This window comes from Eublepharis macularius, chromosome 14 (genome assembly GCF_028583425.1).
Source record: "Eublepharis macularius isolate TG4126 chromosome 14, MPM_Emac_v1.0, whole genome shotgun sequence".
Classification (NCBI taxonomy): domain Eukaryota; kingdom Metazoa; phylum Chordata; class Lepidosauria; order Squamata; family Eublepharidae; genus Eublepharis; species Eublepharis macularius.
The window spans coordinates 57,399,302-57,418,221 of NC_072803.1; the positions used below are offsets into that span (position 1 = coordinate 57,399,302).

Below are 18,920 nucleotides of genomic sequence, written 5' to 3' on the forward strand. Positions count from 1 at the left end.
GAAACCAGCTGCAGACCCCTAGTTTGATGCCAACCAAATGTCTGCATTCTGCAAAGCAACATTTGGTTAAGATCAGGGCTTTTTTTCAGCTGGAACGCAATGGAACAGAGTTCCGGAACCTCTTGAAAATGGTCACATGGCTGGTGGCCCTGCCCCCTGATATCCAGACAGAGGGGAGTTGAGATTGCCCTCTGTACCACAGCGTGGAGGGCAATCTAAACTCCTCTCTGTCTGGAGATCAGGGGGCGGGGCCACCAGCCATGTGACCATTTTCTCTGAGGGCAACCCACTGAGTTCCACCACCTCTTTTTCCAGAAAAAAAGCCCTGGTTAGGATGAATGGTTAGGGGTTTGAATCAAATTATTGCTGTGACTGAATGCAGCCCTCATTAGCACTCCATCACATCTGTTCAGAACTTGGCTGGTACAGGAGCATCCCTAAATACATGAAGGGTGCCTTCAAAGAGCCTTTAATGGTGAACCAAGGAAATAAGAGGTTCAGTGGTGATTGTAACTCCTGGCTAGTGATTTTTCCAAGGCATATAATATAAAAAAAAAAAAACGTAAATGCCAACATCAAGAAATCTTCCCACCTTGTTGTCAAAGTTGCCCACACTGCAATTGCACTCAGTGGCACCATAAAATTCAGCTATCTGGGGGATGCCAAACCGGGTGGTGAACTCCTTCCAAATGGAGGCCCGCAGGCCATTGCCCAAGGCCATTCGCACTCGGTGCTTCTGTTCCACATCCTGTGAAGGCTGGTTCAAGAGATAGCGACAAATTTCCCCGATGTACTGTATAATCTGAAGGAGGGGCGAGGAGAAGAAAAAGAATGAAGGAAAAGAAAAACAAAACACAACGGCAGGCTTCACTCTGTCGTACATTTGACAGCTCTAGATTCTTCTCTCATTGGAACTGTTCAGTTGCTCCCTTATTGGTTTTTTTTGCTGGTTACAATTTTTGCATCAACACCTTGATTGTTGCTCACCTAACAACAGGTGAGTAGTTTGTGCAATTCCCAATTAGGGCCCAAATAGCCTACACCCATCATGCATGTCCATTTGTTTAGATTTCTTTAAGTTTTAAAAAAGGTAAAGGTGGTCCCCTGTGCAAGCACCGAGTCATTACTGACCCAGGAGGGGGACGTCGCATCACAATGTTTTCTTGGCAGACTTTTTGTTATGGGGTGGTTTGCCATTGCCTTCCCCAGTCATCTACACTTTACCCCCAGGAACCTGGGTACTCATTTTACCGACCCCGGAAGGATGGAAGGCTGAGTCAACCTTGAGCCGGCCACCTGAACCCGACTTCTGCTGGGATCGAACTCAGGTCATGAGCAGAGCTCGGGCTGCAATACTGCAGCTTACCACTCTGCACCACGGGGCTTTTAAGTTTTAGCACTCTATAATTAGCACTCCATAATTACATGATGAAGCAATCACAAGGAGAACCAGAGACTTTGGGGAAAGTAGACAAGAGGGCAGCCAACAGAACGTAGCCTAAATATGGCTCATTCCTACATTGCCCTATAGGGATAAATTCAATTTCTGAGATATTTAAACCGATCTTATACTTGGGTACATTGGCTCTGATTGCTTTCAAATAAAAGCCATATGAAAAGTCCAAATTTTCATGCTCAGACTGGAAGCCTCAACTCCGATCTAAAGAACAAGCATCAAACAATTGGTTTGTTTCTTGAACGAGCACTCTAACAGTGGAACAACAACAGCGCTTATATTCCACTCTTCTAGACAGATTAGTGCACCACTCAGAGCGGTGAACAAGTTAGTGTTATTATTATCCCCACAATCCAGCTGGGGAGCTGGGGCTGAGAGGAGGAGCTTCCCCAAGGCCACCTACTGAGCTCATGGCAGTTGTCAGGCTATGAATGACAGGCAGATAGATCCCTGTACCATTGTAGCAAGAAATCCAGGTTCTTGGTTAAATGGCTTTATTTAGAAATCAGATCATTTCCACAGATATGTCCATAGAATTACTCAGAAGTCAGGTAAGCATCTAAGCAGTAAGAACAGGTTGACAGGAATAGTAACCCGTGGGGAAATCCTTCCTCTTAACACACACATTTGCTCCTTCCCCCTCCCAACAGTAAATCAGGACTTTTGGCGTGAACTCATCCGGAGAGCGGCTCACATATTTGTACTATCAAGGCAAGACACTGAGAAAGCAAGAGATCGAAGTTGAGACATAGCAGTGCACGGGAGAGAGCAGTATACAAGGTCAGAAACACTGAACGTTTCTACAGTCCATTAGATAAGGCACCTGCAGCTTCCATAAGCCTGTGAAAGGAGACAGTTATGGCACTGGCAATATGACATCAAGTTATAGCATGGCACAGACATGACAGCAATAGTGGGATTTGAACCAGTAGCCAAACCACTTAACCGCTGTGCTACAGCAGCTCACTAGGAGTCTTAATTGGGATTAAGCCGGAAATCACACCCCACAAATTGTAAGGCGCCCACATTCAGATGTTGCACCATATTGGAATCAGTGGAACACTTCCCTGACCACCACACAGATTGGGTTGCCAACCTCCAGCTGGAGCTTGGAAATCTCCTAGAATTACAGCAATCTTCAGACCAGTTCATTGGGAGAAAACGGCAGCTTCAGAAGGTGGATTCTATGGCATTCTACCCCACTGAGGTCCCTCCCCTCCCTAAACCTCACCCCTCCAAGCTCCATTCCCAAATCTCCAGGAATTTCTCAACCAGGAGCTGGCAACCCTAACACAGAAGCAGGGGCACACACAGCAATTTACCAGGCTCATGCCACTCATCGACAAACTCCTGTTTGTTTCCAATGTCTGAATGTTGTGGAACATTTGAATCAAATTTCACTCCACCCTCACTTAGGCTGGGGTTCACTGCCTGCCGTACCGTGCAGTTGTACTTGACGCAGTCTTCCCAGAAGCCTGAAGCGGAGAATTTCTTCCGTATCACCACGGTCATCCCATGCAGGAGGCACTGGCCGACCCCAACAATGTTACCTAGAAAGTAAGGACAAGAGAAGAAACCATTACTGAATGGGATATCTGGGATGAACCAATCACAATCTTGGTGTTTCTGAAGTCCTGACAAAATTCCATTATGGAACCCCATATTGCCACCTCATCGCCGCCCCCCTCAGGGCCAAATAAAGAGTGCCTAACGCCCATGTAAGGTGGATGGGAGCAGGGGTCATTTTGTAGAAAAAGACCTGGAGGAACTCATTAGCATACCTCATTAGCGTATGCCATGCCCCTTGACATCACCAGAAGTGTATCATTAGCATAACTGATTTGCATATGCCACACACCCCTGACATCACCTATCCTGGCTGTTTTGGACCCAATCCTGGCCATTCAGGGCCGAAATTGGGCCCAAAATGGCAAAAAGGGGTTGAAAATGGCTGAAAAGGGTCCCAAAATGGTTAGGATCGGGCCGCTGCTGATTGGGAGAGTGATCCACCACCCATCAGAGGCCCAATCCGGGCCATTTTGGCCCCAATCCAGGCTGAAACGGGCCCAAAATGGCTGAGAGTCAGGTGGGCGGGGCCACCTGACATGTGACCTCTTTGGGGAACTGCCAGAACTGCGTTCCGGCGCGTTCCCCCTCAAAATGAGCCCTGGATGGGAGCTACTGTTACTGACAAAAGCCAGCTGCCTGCACCCCAGATTATGACTTGCACAGGAAAAAGGAGTAAATCAAACTTTCCTTCCATGGAAAGGAACAATGCAAGATGCATTCAGGACTGCCAAATGAACAGAGAGCAATTAAGTTTGGTGGAGATGAGAGCAAGGAAGATTTCAAGAGACAGGGAAGCCTGAACAGTGCTTATGACAGCTTTTGGAGCTGATGCTACAATTGCGTTTTAAGAATGTGTGGGAGCGGGGGAGGCATCGTCACAAATCTGGTCAAAAAAGAAAAGGAAAGACAAAAACTCACAAAGGAACACCCTCCCCATGTCACAGCACAATCAGTTCTCAACAATGTTGCCCAGATTCTCCAAAAAGCTCTACAAATTGAGGGTGGCAATTCCAGACTCAGTCAAGACCCGATGGGGAAGCAACCTAGCTGTCCTCCTTTTGGGCCATTTTCTTTGTCTCTAATGATGTTTTTCATCCTTTGAAAGTCAGGCCCTCCGTTCTTATTCTCATCAGTGCACTCAATGAGAGCAGAAGTGCCAAGAAGCACTCAAATTCCTATCTACTAAAAATTTGACAAAGTTGGCTTGGAGAAATGGCATTTGGTGACCGTGCGCACATCAGCCCCTATTGCAGGCATGGCTTTTCTAAATAATGTACCGTTGGTCTATAATTGATTGGAGAGGACTGGCTAAAAATAAATAGCTGAAAGAACCGCAGATACACAGGATTCATTCAGACTTCATGATCAGCTGATTTGATCGAAACCGTTAGATTATGACATCTGAATGCCAGGGCTGTATTATCCATAAGGCTGACTGGGCCGAAGCCTAGGGGCCCCGCAGGGACTGCACACCCCCACATAAATTACAACTAATTGATTATCTTATATAACCTCTATTAATAAGATTATTAATGCTTCCTTATTGAAGTGAAACAAATTGTCTTACATTATCCATAAATTATATAATTCTAATAAATAATACATTTATTCACTTCAAAATATTACAGTACTGAACAATTAGACCCCCCAAATGTGCTTTCCTGAAGAGTTCTACTCACGCACTAAATTTTTTTTTTAAATTGTGAATAGAATTCTTCAGGAGACCCTCAAAATGGATATAGGGCTATGTACTGCGGTGGAGTACCTACCATTCCAGGGTCAGGCTGTCAGCTGTAGTGGAGTGAAAGATTGACGTGCCAGAGGGGGCTCAAAATACCTGAAAGCCCAGGGGCCTGGCCCTGGGTTAAGACGGCCCTGCTGAACGCAGACTGTCAAACAAAATAGTGTTTGCAGCAAACTAGGATTTCAAACTCCAGTTTATAGCTAGTTGGTTAACCACAGTTTTTACAAATTGTAGTTTGTTGTGGCATCTGAATTTGCAAACTTCTTTTTGTTGAGTAGGAAGGCCCCTTGCAGGCTCCTTGCATGGTAGGATAGGGAGGACGTCCTCTCTACTGAAAGGAGGGACAGAGGCAACAAGCAGATAAACTGGGCTTTACATACAAACCAAGATTTGTTGTAGTCTAGTAGATCAAACAGAATTTGTTGCACAAGCCACAGTTTAAACAAAGCATGGTTTATCGTGATAGCGGAATGCAGACTTAAGACACTTGACGACCCGAAGCTTCCTTACACTGAATCAAAACACTAGTCTAGGGAGTTCAGTACTGTCTACTCAGACTGGGAACTGCTCTCCAGGATCTTGGTCTTTCATAACATCTCCTGTCTGATCCTTTCAACTGGCGACGCCGGGGATTGAACCTGGGACCATCCGCATGCCGTGCAGATGCTCTACCACTCTGCCCTCCCTGAACGTGCTTGAATTACCTGCTGCATGATACAAAGGAAGGCAGTCATAGACCACATCATCTGGACTCATGCGAAAACCATTATACACCAAAGTCGCCATACGGAAATACCTGGGATGGGAGAGAAAACAAGCAGTTCAGCATCCAGGTGAAAGGAAGCCCATCAGAGGCTGATTCCGCACACGTTGGATAATGCGCTTTCAATGCACTTTAGGAATCGTTTAGAAGTGGATTTTTTGTTTCACACACACGAAAAATTCAGTTCCAAATGGTCTCTAAAGAGGATTGGAAGTGCATTATCCAACGTGTGCGGAATCAGCATAAGAGGAGATAGAAACATGACCCCCCAATACCTTGGCCTAAGGTATTTTTTTCCATTCAATATTTTTATTGACTACGTGCAGAGAATAAACAGACCAGGCAGCACAACGGAATAAAGCATTTTCCAGAACAAAGTAATAGCTGTGGGCAATTGCTTTCTTTTAAATTATTTAAGAACAATTAAAAAAAACTCATTAGAACTCTCCAAACAAATCAATATTGATTAAAAAAGGGAGGAGGGGATAGTATGCAATTTAGTGAGCTTTTAACTCAGGAGTTCGTAATAAAGATGTCAATGTTATGTTTTCTAAAAATCACGTACATTTTTTTGTCTAAATTAATACCATTTCCAACTCAGTCCCTAACACAGACGCTCCCAAATTGTGTGTGCTTTCTTTAAACTGATCAATGAACAACTTGCTTGTCAGCACAAGTGCAAAAAAGAACTCGGGGTTGCCATCAAGAGCCAACATTTTTGGCGCTGAAGCCCAACACAGAGCAGAGAACCTACCTCTGACCAGAGATTAGAGCTGCCAACCCCAGGTGGGAAATTCCAGGCAATTCAGGAGTGGGAACAGGCGAGGGGGGGGGGGAGGATTCTCAGCGGGGTGTAATGCCACAGAATTCACCTTCCAAAGCAGCCATTTCCCTCAGGGCAACTGATCTCTGTAGTCTGGAGATCAACTGTAATTCCACAAGATCCCCAGCCCCCACCTTAGGGTTTCCAGGTCCCCTTACCATCCCAGTGGGAAGAGGGGAGACCTGGCTCTTCTTGCATTCTTCAGTGTCAGCATGCGCTGCCCTGCACAGTGACGTCACTTCCGGTGATGTTGCTGCGCAGCCACAGGGGGTGCATCTGCTTCACAGCAGGCCGATTTAGGCCTCAAACAGGCCCAATGAAGCGCAGGAGTGCTCCCGGGGCAGCATGATGATGTCTGTGATGTTGTTGCTCCTGGGAGCACTCCTAGGAGGCCCGTTCCCATGCCTTTCTTCCCCACCAGCCAGGTAAGTGGAGGCGGCGGGGGGGGGGGCGGAGAGTGAAAGCAGGGGATTCCACGCCCCCATCAGTAGAATGGGATCTCTACCCCACCTGAAGGTTGACAACCCTACCAGACATGGTTCCCCTCTTCCCAATCCACTCCCCCCAATAATGGGAGGTTGTCCTAGGGTCCCTTATGATCTCTCAGAGTCAGGGCTTAACAGAGCAAGAGAGAGCTGAGTTCTGTTGCCTCACCGGAGACTCATCCCACAGGAAATGAGAGATCATTCCAGAGACCTCTGGGACACCACAGGAGCCTTTTAGGACAACCTCTCTTTTCTTGCTGGGAGGAAGTAGGATTTTCCTGCTAGGTGAAGAAGAATTCTTTCACTCTCATTTTAGCCTTGCTCCAGCAGGGATTTAAACACACACACACAACAAAATACTTGAACTCTAGACCTTCCTCGGTGTGATGCAGATGGGCACGTGCACCGGAGGGCAGCATGTTTAGGGAGGGAAGCTACTTCTGGCTGTCATGCCCAGGGCCCCCTTTGCATAGACTGTTTCAGTATTGGGGAGGGGGGCAGGAGTGGAGTTTAGGAGGGAAATTTAAAAATTAAGACTGCAATCCTATGCCCAGTTACATGGCAGCAAATACTATTGAACTCCATGAGACTTACTTTCAAGCAGAATAGTATAATGTTTACTGCATGCAAACAAAGTCCATTACAACTGAGCAAATAAAACACTTAAGTAAAACAAACTGTAAATGATAAAAGTAAACATGCACAGAATTGTGTTGTTAGGACACTGTGCTTCCCTAGTGCATCCAGCATTTTGCTGTCAGTATGTAAGCCTTTCCCCCAAAGCTAATCAATGAAGACCGAATAATTTCATCTACCTTCTCTTGACCTGTTCAGAGGGGCATCTGTGTTAGTCTGCTGCAGCAAAATAAGATGCAGGGGCACCTTAAAGACTAGCAAAGCTCATTCCAGCATAAGCCTCCGTGCGTCAGAGCTCTCGTCATCAGATGCAACAAGAGATGGCCCATCAGAGCATAGATTCATGAAAGCTCATGCTAACATAAATTTTGGTCATCTTAGAGTGCCAATGGACTCCTGTTTAATACTGACCTGTTCAGTCATTTTTGGCATTTTCCCCCAACTTTTACTCAATTGGTCAAATATAACAGCAGCTAGTAGGTTGGTATCATATGGAACCAAACTGTGCTTCTGTTGCTAGGAAATTCCAGTTAACTCAAGGTGTCCCTTTCAGAGAACCTAGCTAAATTTAAGCCTGGTAGACATAATAATTTGCCATACCCAGGGGCTCATTTTGAAGGGGAATGTGCAGGAATGCAGTTCTGGTAGTTCTCCAAAAAGGTCACATCTCAGGTGGCCTGTTTTTTGGCCATTTGGGGCCCGTTTTGGCCTGGACTAAGGCCGAAACGGCCCAATTTGGACCCAAAATGGCCAGGATCAGGCCCCAAACAGTCAGGATCGGGCCTCTGACAGGCGGTGGATCACTCTCCCACTCAGCAGCGGCCCAATCCTGACCATTTTGGGGCCCCTTTTCAGCCATTTTTCAGCCCCTTTTTGCCATTTGGGGCCCCATTTCGGCCCTGAATGGCCAGGATTGGGTCCAGAACAGCCAGGATAGGTGATGCCAGGGGGTGGGGCATATGCAAATCAGTTATGCTAATGACACGCTTCCGGTGATGGCAAGGGGCATGGCATATGCAAATGAGTTGTGCTGATGAGTTATGCTAATGAGTTCCTGCGGCTCTTTTTCCACGAAACGACCCCTGGCCATTCCTATTTTCTCTGTAAGGCAGCCCCTCCTCCAATCAATTCACTGACCTGCAATGAACGATGATTGCAGCCTTGGGCAACCCTGTTGTGCCCGAAGTGTAGATGTAAAAGAGTTTATCTAGAAGGCAAAATGAAAAGGAGATTCAGGGTCATGCATAAATTCACCTTAACAAGAAGTGGCATTGGTTTCCTGCTTCCTAACAAAATCTACGATTCACAGACAGGTGTCAGGTCTTGCCAGGTATTTTCCCCAAGCACTTCACTGCATCACTCAGGTGTATGAGTTAAAGTTACTTTATTAAAGAAGAATACCAGTATCAAGATGGTCAGACAGGATCATTGGCTGAAATGACTCGAGGCAGCAAAGCAAAGTTAATTATAGGACAAAGTCCCTGCACTCCCAGTGAGAAAGAAACTCCGTTAGGGTTTTGGTGCACTGAGCCAGGGAGCCAGGAGAGAGGGGACGAGGGAAAGGACGGACTCTGCTCAGTCTCTCAGGAGGTTGGTGAGGTCTCGGCTGGAACTTCAAGGCCACGTTCTCAGGCCAGCCAGAAAATGGTCATCAAAGCACTTGCAAGATAAGCAGCTAGCAACCAGTCAGCAAAACAGGTTCCCTCTGCATATTCTCAGAGGTACACTACACACTGCAGCAGGAAATCCATAACCCATGACAGATATGCTGGAGGCTGGAAGCATATCTGACAACAGGATTTATATTCTGTTGTCAGATAAATATATATTTTGGCATTAGCATGCCAAAATGGGTGACTGACTCTTAAGTTTGGAGTTTGAGGGGCACTAGGGGAAAAAAAGGACAGGAAGCAGAATGTGTGCGTGAACAGAACAGGGTTTGCAAGGAACAGGGAGGACCTGGGAATTTCTGCTCTACAAACAGTAGCTGCCTAGATATTTCCCTAATGGGGCAAAGAGCATCTGCGCAAGATCACCTGAAGTCATGAAAATGGCCTGGGGTGGATGTGTTAAAAACTTCCCCATCCGGCATGTTACTACATTGCTGGTGGACATGCCCAAAGATCCAAGTGTACTGGGAAAAAGTTATTACCACTACAGAAAAAATAATAGGTTATACAATACAATGCAACCCAGAAACAATACTGTTGAATTTATGGAATAGAGCTAATGTACCCACTTACAGAATAGATGATTTCTCATGAATGTTAACAGCAGCTATGAGCCAAGCTACAAGAGACGAATTATACAAGGAGGAACACGTGAAGGGAGTCTCAATGTTAGCTGGGAAGCTGAGTTTTAAAAGACAGATCAGAAGGCTTTGTCAATTTCCCCTCTCTACAGAGCCAGGGGAGATCATTGTTCAGGGGGTGTTTATTTCCTCTTGGCCTCCTGAAGGCTCTGTCAGTTTCACCTCCCCTTCTAGGAGGCATAGGGGAAATTAACAAACCCTCTGAGGAGCAATCTTTGCTAGCTCTGTAGAGAAGGGAAATTGACAAAGCCTTCCAATCTCCCAGCTAACATTGTGAGTCCCTTTACGCGCTCCTCCTTGTGTATTTCGTCTCTTGTAACTTAGCTCTAAGATAACCATAGCCCAAAAACGGAAACATGGCAGTACACCTACCATTAGATAATGGATGTCAAAGGGCTGGGATCTTTTAATATATGACAAAATAACAGACCAAAGAGCCTCATCAGAGAATCCCAACTATCAATCGTTCTTTATGGAGAGATGGCTCTCTTTCTAAACCACATTACTGAGCATCCTATAAAGGAATATACTGCACCTAACAAGTGTGTTGACATCTGTCTTTATTAGCTGTTTTATGACCTGTAACTATGTTAATCATATAATCCATATTTATGGTATTTATGTTTGGAATCTTGTTATTGTTTTATTATTGTTAAAAAAATTAGAAATAAAACATTATAAAAAAACCCCTCCCCCATCCATCTGTATGACAGTCCTGATCTTCTTCAGGGACACCTGCAGCTGCTATTTACAAATAAATACTATTTCTTTAGTTAGATATTTAATATCTTGCCGTTCTCTCAAGTGGGAGCCCAAAATGGCTTACATCAACGTTCTCCCCTTCTCCATTTTATCCTCACAACTGCCAAGGATGAGAAAGAGTGACAGGGCCAAGGTCATGTGGCAGCTTCCATGGCAGAATGACGATTCTCCCAGATCCTAGCCACTACACTCATCTGGAAAATCCTATTGCAGAGAGTCCCTCACTTGGTCTTTCCAAAGTTTGTAAAGAAAAACTGGTTGTGTCTTTTTAAAAAAATGGGGACGGGGAGGAAGAGAAGCAGGCTGAAATTTTATCGCCTGATTCAATCAAGACCACCCGATAAGAAAATGGAGAGAGAAAGAGGCAAAAAGCTGAGCAGTTCACTCCTTAGTGACTTCTAGGTAGCATCTGGCCTGGTTGCTGGCAGTGAATAAAACTGTCTCCAGGCAACTGAGCATTAAAATTTTGAACACAAGGAGGCACAAATGTGCCCCATTTTGTTTTTTTTCTACATTTGTTTCTAAAATGTCATCAAAGGTTTCGATTCCCTCCTTTTTGCTGTAGGCTTGGTCGGTTTGTTTTTGCTGTACTTTTTTAATATGCTGTTTATATGGTATTTGCATAACGTACATAATTCATACCCATGATATTTGCATAACGCTGACTTATTGATGAGCACTGAATAGTTTGGTACATGGGAACAGAAAATGACATGAAAACAATCACAGTCTTCATTCACACAAAGAAAAAACCAAACTGAAACAGGGGATTTTTAAAGTCAAAACAGCACAGATGAGAATTCGAAACCAACCTTAATTTCAAACAGCTTGTTTTAATTCCCAGTCAGCCTCTAACAATTTGCATACACATATCTGCAAGGCTAGCTCTAAAGCCTGTACTCTTGCACCCCAACGTCTAAATGCTCAGAATTAACATGCAAACACAGCAAGAGTCCCTAGCCTTCAAGAACAACTGCTCCAGTTAAGGCACACTCACCCCAGTGAACCTATGGCCTCAACCTGAAGCAATGACTCAGAGCTAAACTACACAAGACGAATTACACGAGGACACTCAAGTGAAGGGAGATGCAATGTCAGCTGGGAAGCATAGTTTGAATTTCACCTCTCTCTACAGAGCCAGCAAAGATTGTTCCTCAGAGGGTTTGTTAATAATCGACAGAGCCTTTGGGGAGGCAAAGAGGAAATTAACAAACCCTCTGTAGAGAGGTGAAATTAACAAACCCTCTGAGGAGCAATCTTTGCTGGCTCCAGAGAGAGAGGTGAGATTCAAACTACACTTCCCGGCTAACAGTGCATCTCCCTTCTCTTGAGCGTCCTCGTGTAATTTGTCTCGTGTAGTTTAGCTCTCTCCTGCAAATGGCCAAAGTAGATTTTATGTCTGCCTTGAGTCGGGTAAAGATCCCCTGACATGTGTGAAGGGGACGTGACATCAGGGAACGAATGTTCCCAAGTGCTCCAAGGCCCAATTTGGCTTGGGGACATGGTACAGGGGACAGGAGCTTCAACCTTCCACCCATGCCGTTCTCCCAAGCCAAAAAACTATCCTTCCTCCACACTGCATTCCTGAGCCAACTCAAGCACTGAAATGCTTGAGAACTTCAGCTCCCCAACATCACATCTGTCTGTAAAACAGGTCAGAGAACCCCAATGGGATTTGTGGCAGAAATAATGTCTAGATTGTATTGTCGAAGGCTTTCACGGCTGGAGAACGCTGGTTGTTGTGGGTTTTCCAGGCTGTATAGCCGTGGTCTTGGCATTGTAGTTCCTGACGTTTCGCCAGCAGCTGTGACTGGCATCTTCAGAGGTGTAGCACCAAAAGACAGAGATGTTGACCTGCCAACATCTTTTCCACACTGTGACACTGAGAGATCTCTGTCTTTTGGTGCTACACCTCTGAAGATGCCAGCCACAGCTGCTGGCGAAACGTCAGGAACTACAATGCCAAGACCACGGCAATACAGCCCAGAAAACCCACAACAACCATCAATGTCTAGATTGGCCCTAACAGTCTTCTAAACAAGCTTTTAAACTTGCAACAACAGCTTTCATTTAAAGAATGGGAGAGCCTTTTTTGGAGTGGAACATTTGTAGTTTAAAAAGTGGCAAATGGCAGGTCTCCAAACCTCACCCCGAGGCTTATAGTGGTTCTCTCAAAAACTGTGGGACCTCTGTCATGTGGAATGATGCAATCCTTCACGTACACTCAATTAAATAAAGTGGGATTTACTTCTAAGTAAATGCATCTCAGATGGTATTTAGTATGCCAGGAAAAAATAGACCCATTGCAACAATGCAGAATGTTTAAGTGGGGGAGAGGTCAACTTAAAAAGTTTTCTAAGGGGAATGTTCATTTTTAGAAAGGAAAAGCTCTTGAGCCTTCAACTGACATATTTCCAATGAGCAATTCAGGGATGCTCTCACACGCACTGACACTTGTCTGGAAGCAAGCTCCACGGAAAAGACCTTAGTAATATTCTAAATAGATATGCTCAGGATTGCTATGTTGAACCGGGTAAGAAGGCCGCAGAAGTTTATATTGCCTATATGAGGAAATCACCGCTTGCTTTTTGAAGCCCTGCTTGGGAACATGTGGCAGCCCCACCTAGTGGGAAGGGCAGCCCAGGGCTCTGGCCTCTCCTCCTCGTCTGCACATACCTAAGAATCCTTTGGGTGACGGAGGTGGTGGATCGCGAGATGCTTTTCCCAGCAGAGGGTCCAGATGTTTCGTCCCTGGCGGGACCCGTTCTTCTTTCCAGTCACCGGAACAGAAGAGGCGAAGGGATTTCGCTAGAGAAGAATGAACCTCTTGAACGGCTAAGAAAGGAGAACAGATATTAGAGGAACGTTCTTAGGGACTGAGCCACTGCCACACTCACCCGACTCTTCATATTCTACACCAAACAGGGTCGCCTACAAGCCAAAAAAGGAGAGTGGCCATTTTCGCTGAGGGCGATTTAAACTTTAAAAAACTTCCGCCTTGTTCCAGCCGACCCAAAATGATGTCATTGTGCAGTCCTGAGTTCCACCACTGAGTTCCACCACCTCTTTTCCCAGAAAAAAGCCCTACAGTCATGTATGTACTAAAAGCACAGATTTTTCCATGGGCAAAGAGGCTTTTCTAGGATGAGTGTGAAGCAGATGTCCCAAGTCTTCCTGCTCCGATCAGTAGGTTTTCTTTTTGACCATTAGGTGGCACTCGGGAACACATTTGACTCTCCAAGATATAAGGACAGATGGACTCACATTCTAGCTGTATCTGAAGAAGTGAGCTATGGCTCACGAAATCTCCTACCCTTGGCCTTTAATAGTAGTTTGACCTGCAGAAATTGGAAAGAAAAGCTTTTTCTGGCCAGAAGCTAAATGGGATTGTTGCTCTTTGCTGCAGATCACAGGACTGTTCAAGGGATCCTAATGCCAAACTAGAGAATCACTGAGAGACCCATGACTGGATTATAAAACAGAAATGGCAGCTGCATGAGGCCCTGATTTAGATTGGGGCAGAAGGGTAGAGGAATTTAGTTCTTCCACTCCTACAGGGTTTCACCAATCAAAACACCATGCTATTGTTATCCTTGGAGAGCACCCATATTTTCCACAACTTCCCTCCCCTTCCAATAACAACAGTGTGCATGTGTTGACTAACAAAACCATGACGGTAAATGTGTTAGTCAGTCTGTTACAGTAGAAAAGAGCAAGAGTCCAGTAGCACCTAGAAGACTAACAAAATTTGTGGTAGGGTAGGAGCTTTCGTGAGCCACACCTCACTTCTTCAGATACAGCTAGAATGTGAGTCCATCTGTCCTTATATTTTGGAGAGTCAAATGTGTTCCTGGAGTGCCATCTAATGGTCAAAAAGAAAACCTACTGATCGGAGAAGGAAGCCTTGGGACATCTGCTTCACACTCGTCCTAGAAAAGCCTCTTTGCCCATGGAAAAATCTGTGCTTTTAGTACATACATGACTGTAGGGCTTTTTTTCTGGGAAAAGAGGTGGTGGAACTCAGGACTGCACAATGACATCATTTTGGGTCGGCCGGAACAAGGCGGAAGTTTTTTAAAGTTTAAATCGCCCTTGGCGAAAATGGTCACATGGCCAGTGGCCCCGTCCCCTGATCTCCAGACAGAGGGGAGTTAAGATTGCTCTCTGCACCACAGGCACAGAGGGCAATCTAAACTCCCCTCTGTCTGGAGATCAGGGGGCGGGGCCACCAGCCATGTGACCATTTTCAAGAGGTGCCGGAACTCCGTTCCACCACATTCCAGCTGAAAAAAAGCCCTGAACGACAGACAGAAATTCAGCATGCCCCAGCCCCACACTATGCCTCAGCCCCATGTCTCTGCCTTCCCATGTTGGAGAGCTATGGCTTAGTGCTAAAGAACCTGCTTAACATGCAGAAATTCCGAATTTCAGTCCCCAACATCTCCAGTGAGAGATGCTCACATAGGTGCAATGGATCTTCTGCCCAAGAGACAAGACTAGTCTAGATGGACCAGTGTTCTAACTCTGAATAAGGCTGCTTTATTGAAGCACTTGACATTTTGGTGGTGGGCTCATTCTTAGGCTCCCACAAAACGCAAATTAAAAAACAAAAGCTGAAAAAGGACTTCTTCAAATAATGCATTTTAAACTTGTGGAACAAAATGAGCAATATCTTAGGAGATGAGACAGATTCACAGAGGACAGTTCTGCCAGGCAGGGGAGTGTTCCCCCGTTCTAGGCTGATTAAGGAACAGGCAGGAGCAGGGGAGGGGGGTTGGAGGCAGTTTTGAGAACTGCCGAAACGTCATTCTGGAGCATTCCAGCAGAAAAAAAAGCCCTGCTTGTAAAGCAAGAACAAGTTTCTTCCCTGGTGGTTTGGGCCCTTAGTTAGTTATTGGGAAGCACAAATACTCTGCCGATTTTCGGTCTTTCATACTGCAATGCTTTGGGTCAAGCAAACCATCCAATTTCATCTGCCACTCTCCCCTAATCTCCCTGTGCCTCACCTTCAGCCAACTCGCTTCCAAACACAACCGCCTTTGACTGGGAGATGTTGATGCAGTGCAGCAAAGACTCCTTCCGCACGTGGGAGTTCACAAGAGCCGCCTCCACTCCGATCTTGGCCATGCCAAGCCACAAACCGACATACTGGTTGCAAGACTCCATGAACAAGGAGATCACATCCCCAGAGCGGAAGCCCTGCCCGTACAGAAAGTTGGCCACTTTGTTGGAGTACTCATCGAGGTCACGGAAGGTCCAGGATTCATCCGTCCCTTGGAAAATAAGAGCCACTTTCTCTGGATGTCTCTGTACTGTCTTCTCGAAGAGTTTGGGGATGGTGTACTTCTGTCTCACGTACTGCCAAACTCTAATTCGTGTCCACATGACGACGAGACCAGTGCTGGCAAAACAGAACAGAGTACAGGTAAGATGCCTGACAGAGAGGCAGGCTTTACAGGCAAGAAAACTCCCGCCGAAGAAAACTGCAGTTGCCTTCACTTTTTTTTGCTGCTTTTGCATGTTGCAACTTGAGGTCCCGTCAAGAATTGTGGGATGGAGAAACAATTTGGGAAAAAACTCCACCTAACTCCTCCTCCCTCCAGATTCTACAAATTCTCAGGGACTTCAGCGGGACGGTTCCCTCCTTCCTCTGCCCCGACCTTGTTGCTTTTCACTGACTCTCCGCTACTCTCAACATTCCATTCCTCCCAGGGCATATTCAGCCCCCATCAAGCATTTCTTCTTTTCCTTTTTGATTGATGGGCAGTCAACTTTTTCTGCATACCCAGAGAGTCTTCCTGAATATGTAGGAAAACCCCTTCCTTGTCTAAAGGTGGGCTGATTTTGCTTCACTGGCTGAGGACCACCATTAAATACAGCAATGTGTGCAGGCGATCACCTGGGCGGGGGACCATTCTGCATTCAGTCGAAGGGTGTTTCTCAAAAATTCTAAACTCCAACCGCCACTCTACTCTACCTTCCCAGCCCGGTAGCCCATCATTAGGCAGTTATCTCTTCCTTATACATGTGCACAAACCCGATTCCATCAAGCCACATTAAGCATCCGGACCAATGGCTGCTGATAATTATCCAGCTCGTCCAAAAAACCCCAACACCTTCCCACATTCAGCTCCCTGCCAATTACTGCTTTATCTAACAGAGATGTTTTACTGTTTTAATGAACATTGCTGTTCTTTTACAGAGTTTCTGTCCCTCCTTTTTCAAACCAGGGGTGATTTCCATGGTGTGGCAATCTCCCTGTCTGGCACTGCCTTTCCCATTAGCTGCTGATCACATCCCAAAAGATATCAACATCTTCCCCTATATTAAGTCTCCCAGAGGTTTAGCATTTCCCCCCCTCAAGAACTGGTTTGGTCAAAACAGAGGCAGTTCTTGTCCTCAGATAAGGCAAACTGCCAGCTGAGATTTGATTGTTGTCAGCAAAATCTGGCTGGCAACATCACAGGTGCACCTGAAGTCCAAAGTGCAGCCTGGCACCAAAGAGTGTGCCAAAAGAGACTCGGTATTCTGAGCAGAAAAGAAGGGAAGATGCAATTCCTGGTAGGAAGACAGAAGCTCCCGCCTTCTCTATAAGGCCATTTCATACGTGGCAAAGCAACAAGCCCACATTTTCTACAGAGCATAAAATCAGATACAGCTTTACACGCACCTGTCACCGCCCGAGTTACATTATTAGATCTACACTTCTTAAAAACATTAAGAAATGTAACATATGAAGCAGTCCTGAATAGGAGGAATTGATGTATGCACTGGCCTAACAGGGTGTTCAAAACATAGATAGATTTTTTATGAGCCTCTAAAAGTGCTTTTGAAACTCTCTCTCCCTTTGTTGGGGTGTGTGGAAGGCAGGGATAACCTTTCACGTGGTCCTCCCACAAGAAGACGGATTTACAATGTAAACCTTCCTGTCTGTTTTGTGCAACCTGTGAACAGAGGCATCCTCTTACACAGCACTGTTTTTTTAGACCTCCAAACGAGCATCTCTTCCAATAGAACTGTGCATACATTTAAGAGACTTTTTAACCTCTCCTGATACAGAAGGGCTGGGGAACCTTGTTCAGTTTCACCGGTGCTGGGAAATCTTAACCCATCCCCTTTGCTATGCCTTCGTTCTGGCTTCTGTTCCTAGGACGTGAGAGGGATTGGGGGACAGGTTCCTTCATCAGTACTCAAAATAACTTCATTAAAAGGGAACAAATAGAAGGATAGAATAGCTGGATGGTGTGACGTGAAAGTGCCTTATACCGAGTCAGTAGAAAAGAGCAAGAGTCTACTAGCACCTATAAGACTCACAAAATTTGTGGTAGGGTATGAGCTTTCATGAGCCACAGCTCACTTCTTCTGATATCTGGTATTGGAAGATATCAGGTATCTGATGAAGTGAGCTGTGGCTCACGGAAGCTCATCCCCTACCACAAATTTTGTGAGTCTTATAGGTGCTACTGGACTCTTGCTCTTTTCTACTGTAACAGACTGACTAACACATTTAACGTCATGGTTTTGTTAGTCAACACATGCACACTATTGTTATTGGAAGGGGAGGGAAGTTATATAAAATATGGGTGCTCTCCAAGGATAACAATAGCATGGTGTTTTGATTGGTGAAACCATGTAGGAGTGGAAGAACTAAATTCCTCTACCCTTCTGCCTCAGCCTAAATCAGGGCCTCATGCAGCTGCCATGTCTGTTTTTTAATCCAGTCATGCATCTCCCAGTGATTCTCTAGTTTGGCATTAGGATCCCTTGAACAGTCCTGTGATCTGCAGCAAAGAGCAACAATCCCGTTTAGCTTCTGGCCAGAAAAAGCTTTGCCTTCCGATTTCTCCAGGTCAAACGACTATTAAAGGCTGAGGGGGCCCAGCCAGGCCTCTCCCCCTTTTTGGCTTGTAGGCAACCCTGTTTGGGGTAGAATATGAAGAGTCAGGGGTGAGTGTGGCAGTGGCACAGTCCCCAAGAACGTTCCTCTAATATCTGTTCCCCCTTCTTATCCATTCAAGAGGTTCATTCTTCTCTAGCGAAATCCCTTCGCCTGATGAAGCGAGCTGTGGCTCACGAAAGCTGCCACACATTTTGTGAGTCTTCTAGGTGCTACGGGACTCTTGCTTTTTTTTACTGCTACAGACAGACTACCAAAGCTACCCATCTTGATCTATCATGCTGAGTCAGACCATCAGTCCACCAAGGTCAGAGCGGTTTACTCAGACTAGCAGAGACTCTGCAGGAACTCAGGCAGAGGTTTTTCACATCACCTATCACCTGGCCCTTTTAACTAGAGATGTGAGGGATTGAACCTAGGACCTTCTGCTTGTGAAGCAGAGACTTTCCCCCTGAGCCCTCGCTCCTCTCTACA

The 18,920-nt window shown here is 45.7% G+C and overlaps 1 protein-coding gene across 2 annotated transcripts in view; it reads right to left on the reverse strand.

Moving 5' to 3' along the window:
* Positions 1–18,920, reverse strand: part of SLC27A4 (solute carrier family 27 member 4) — an 80,214-nt gene that overhangs the window by 17,749 nt on the left and 43,545 nt on the right. For both annotated transcript variants that reach the window (XM_054997462.1, XM_054997463.1), the window contains exons 4-9: positions 15,556–15,950; positions 13,226–13,384; positions 8,614–8,683; positions 5,474–5,565; positions 2,897–3,006; positions 593–802 (exon numbers count right to left, since the gene is read on the reverse strand). In XM_054997462.1, the coding sequence (XP_054853437.1) occupies positions 593–802; positions 2,897–3,006; positions 5,474–5,565; positions 8,614–8,683; positions 13,226–13,384; positions 15,556–15,950 (1,036 nt within the window). The remainder of the gene's footprint in view (positions 1–592; positions 803–2,896; positions 3,007–5,473; positions 5,566–8,613; positions 8,684–13,225; positions 13,385–15,555; positions 15,951–18,920) is intronic.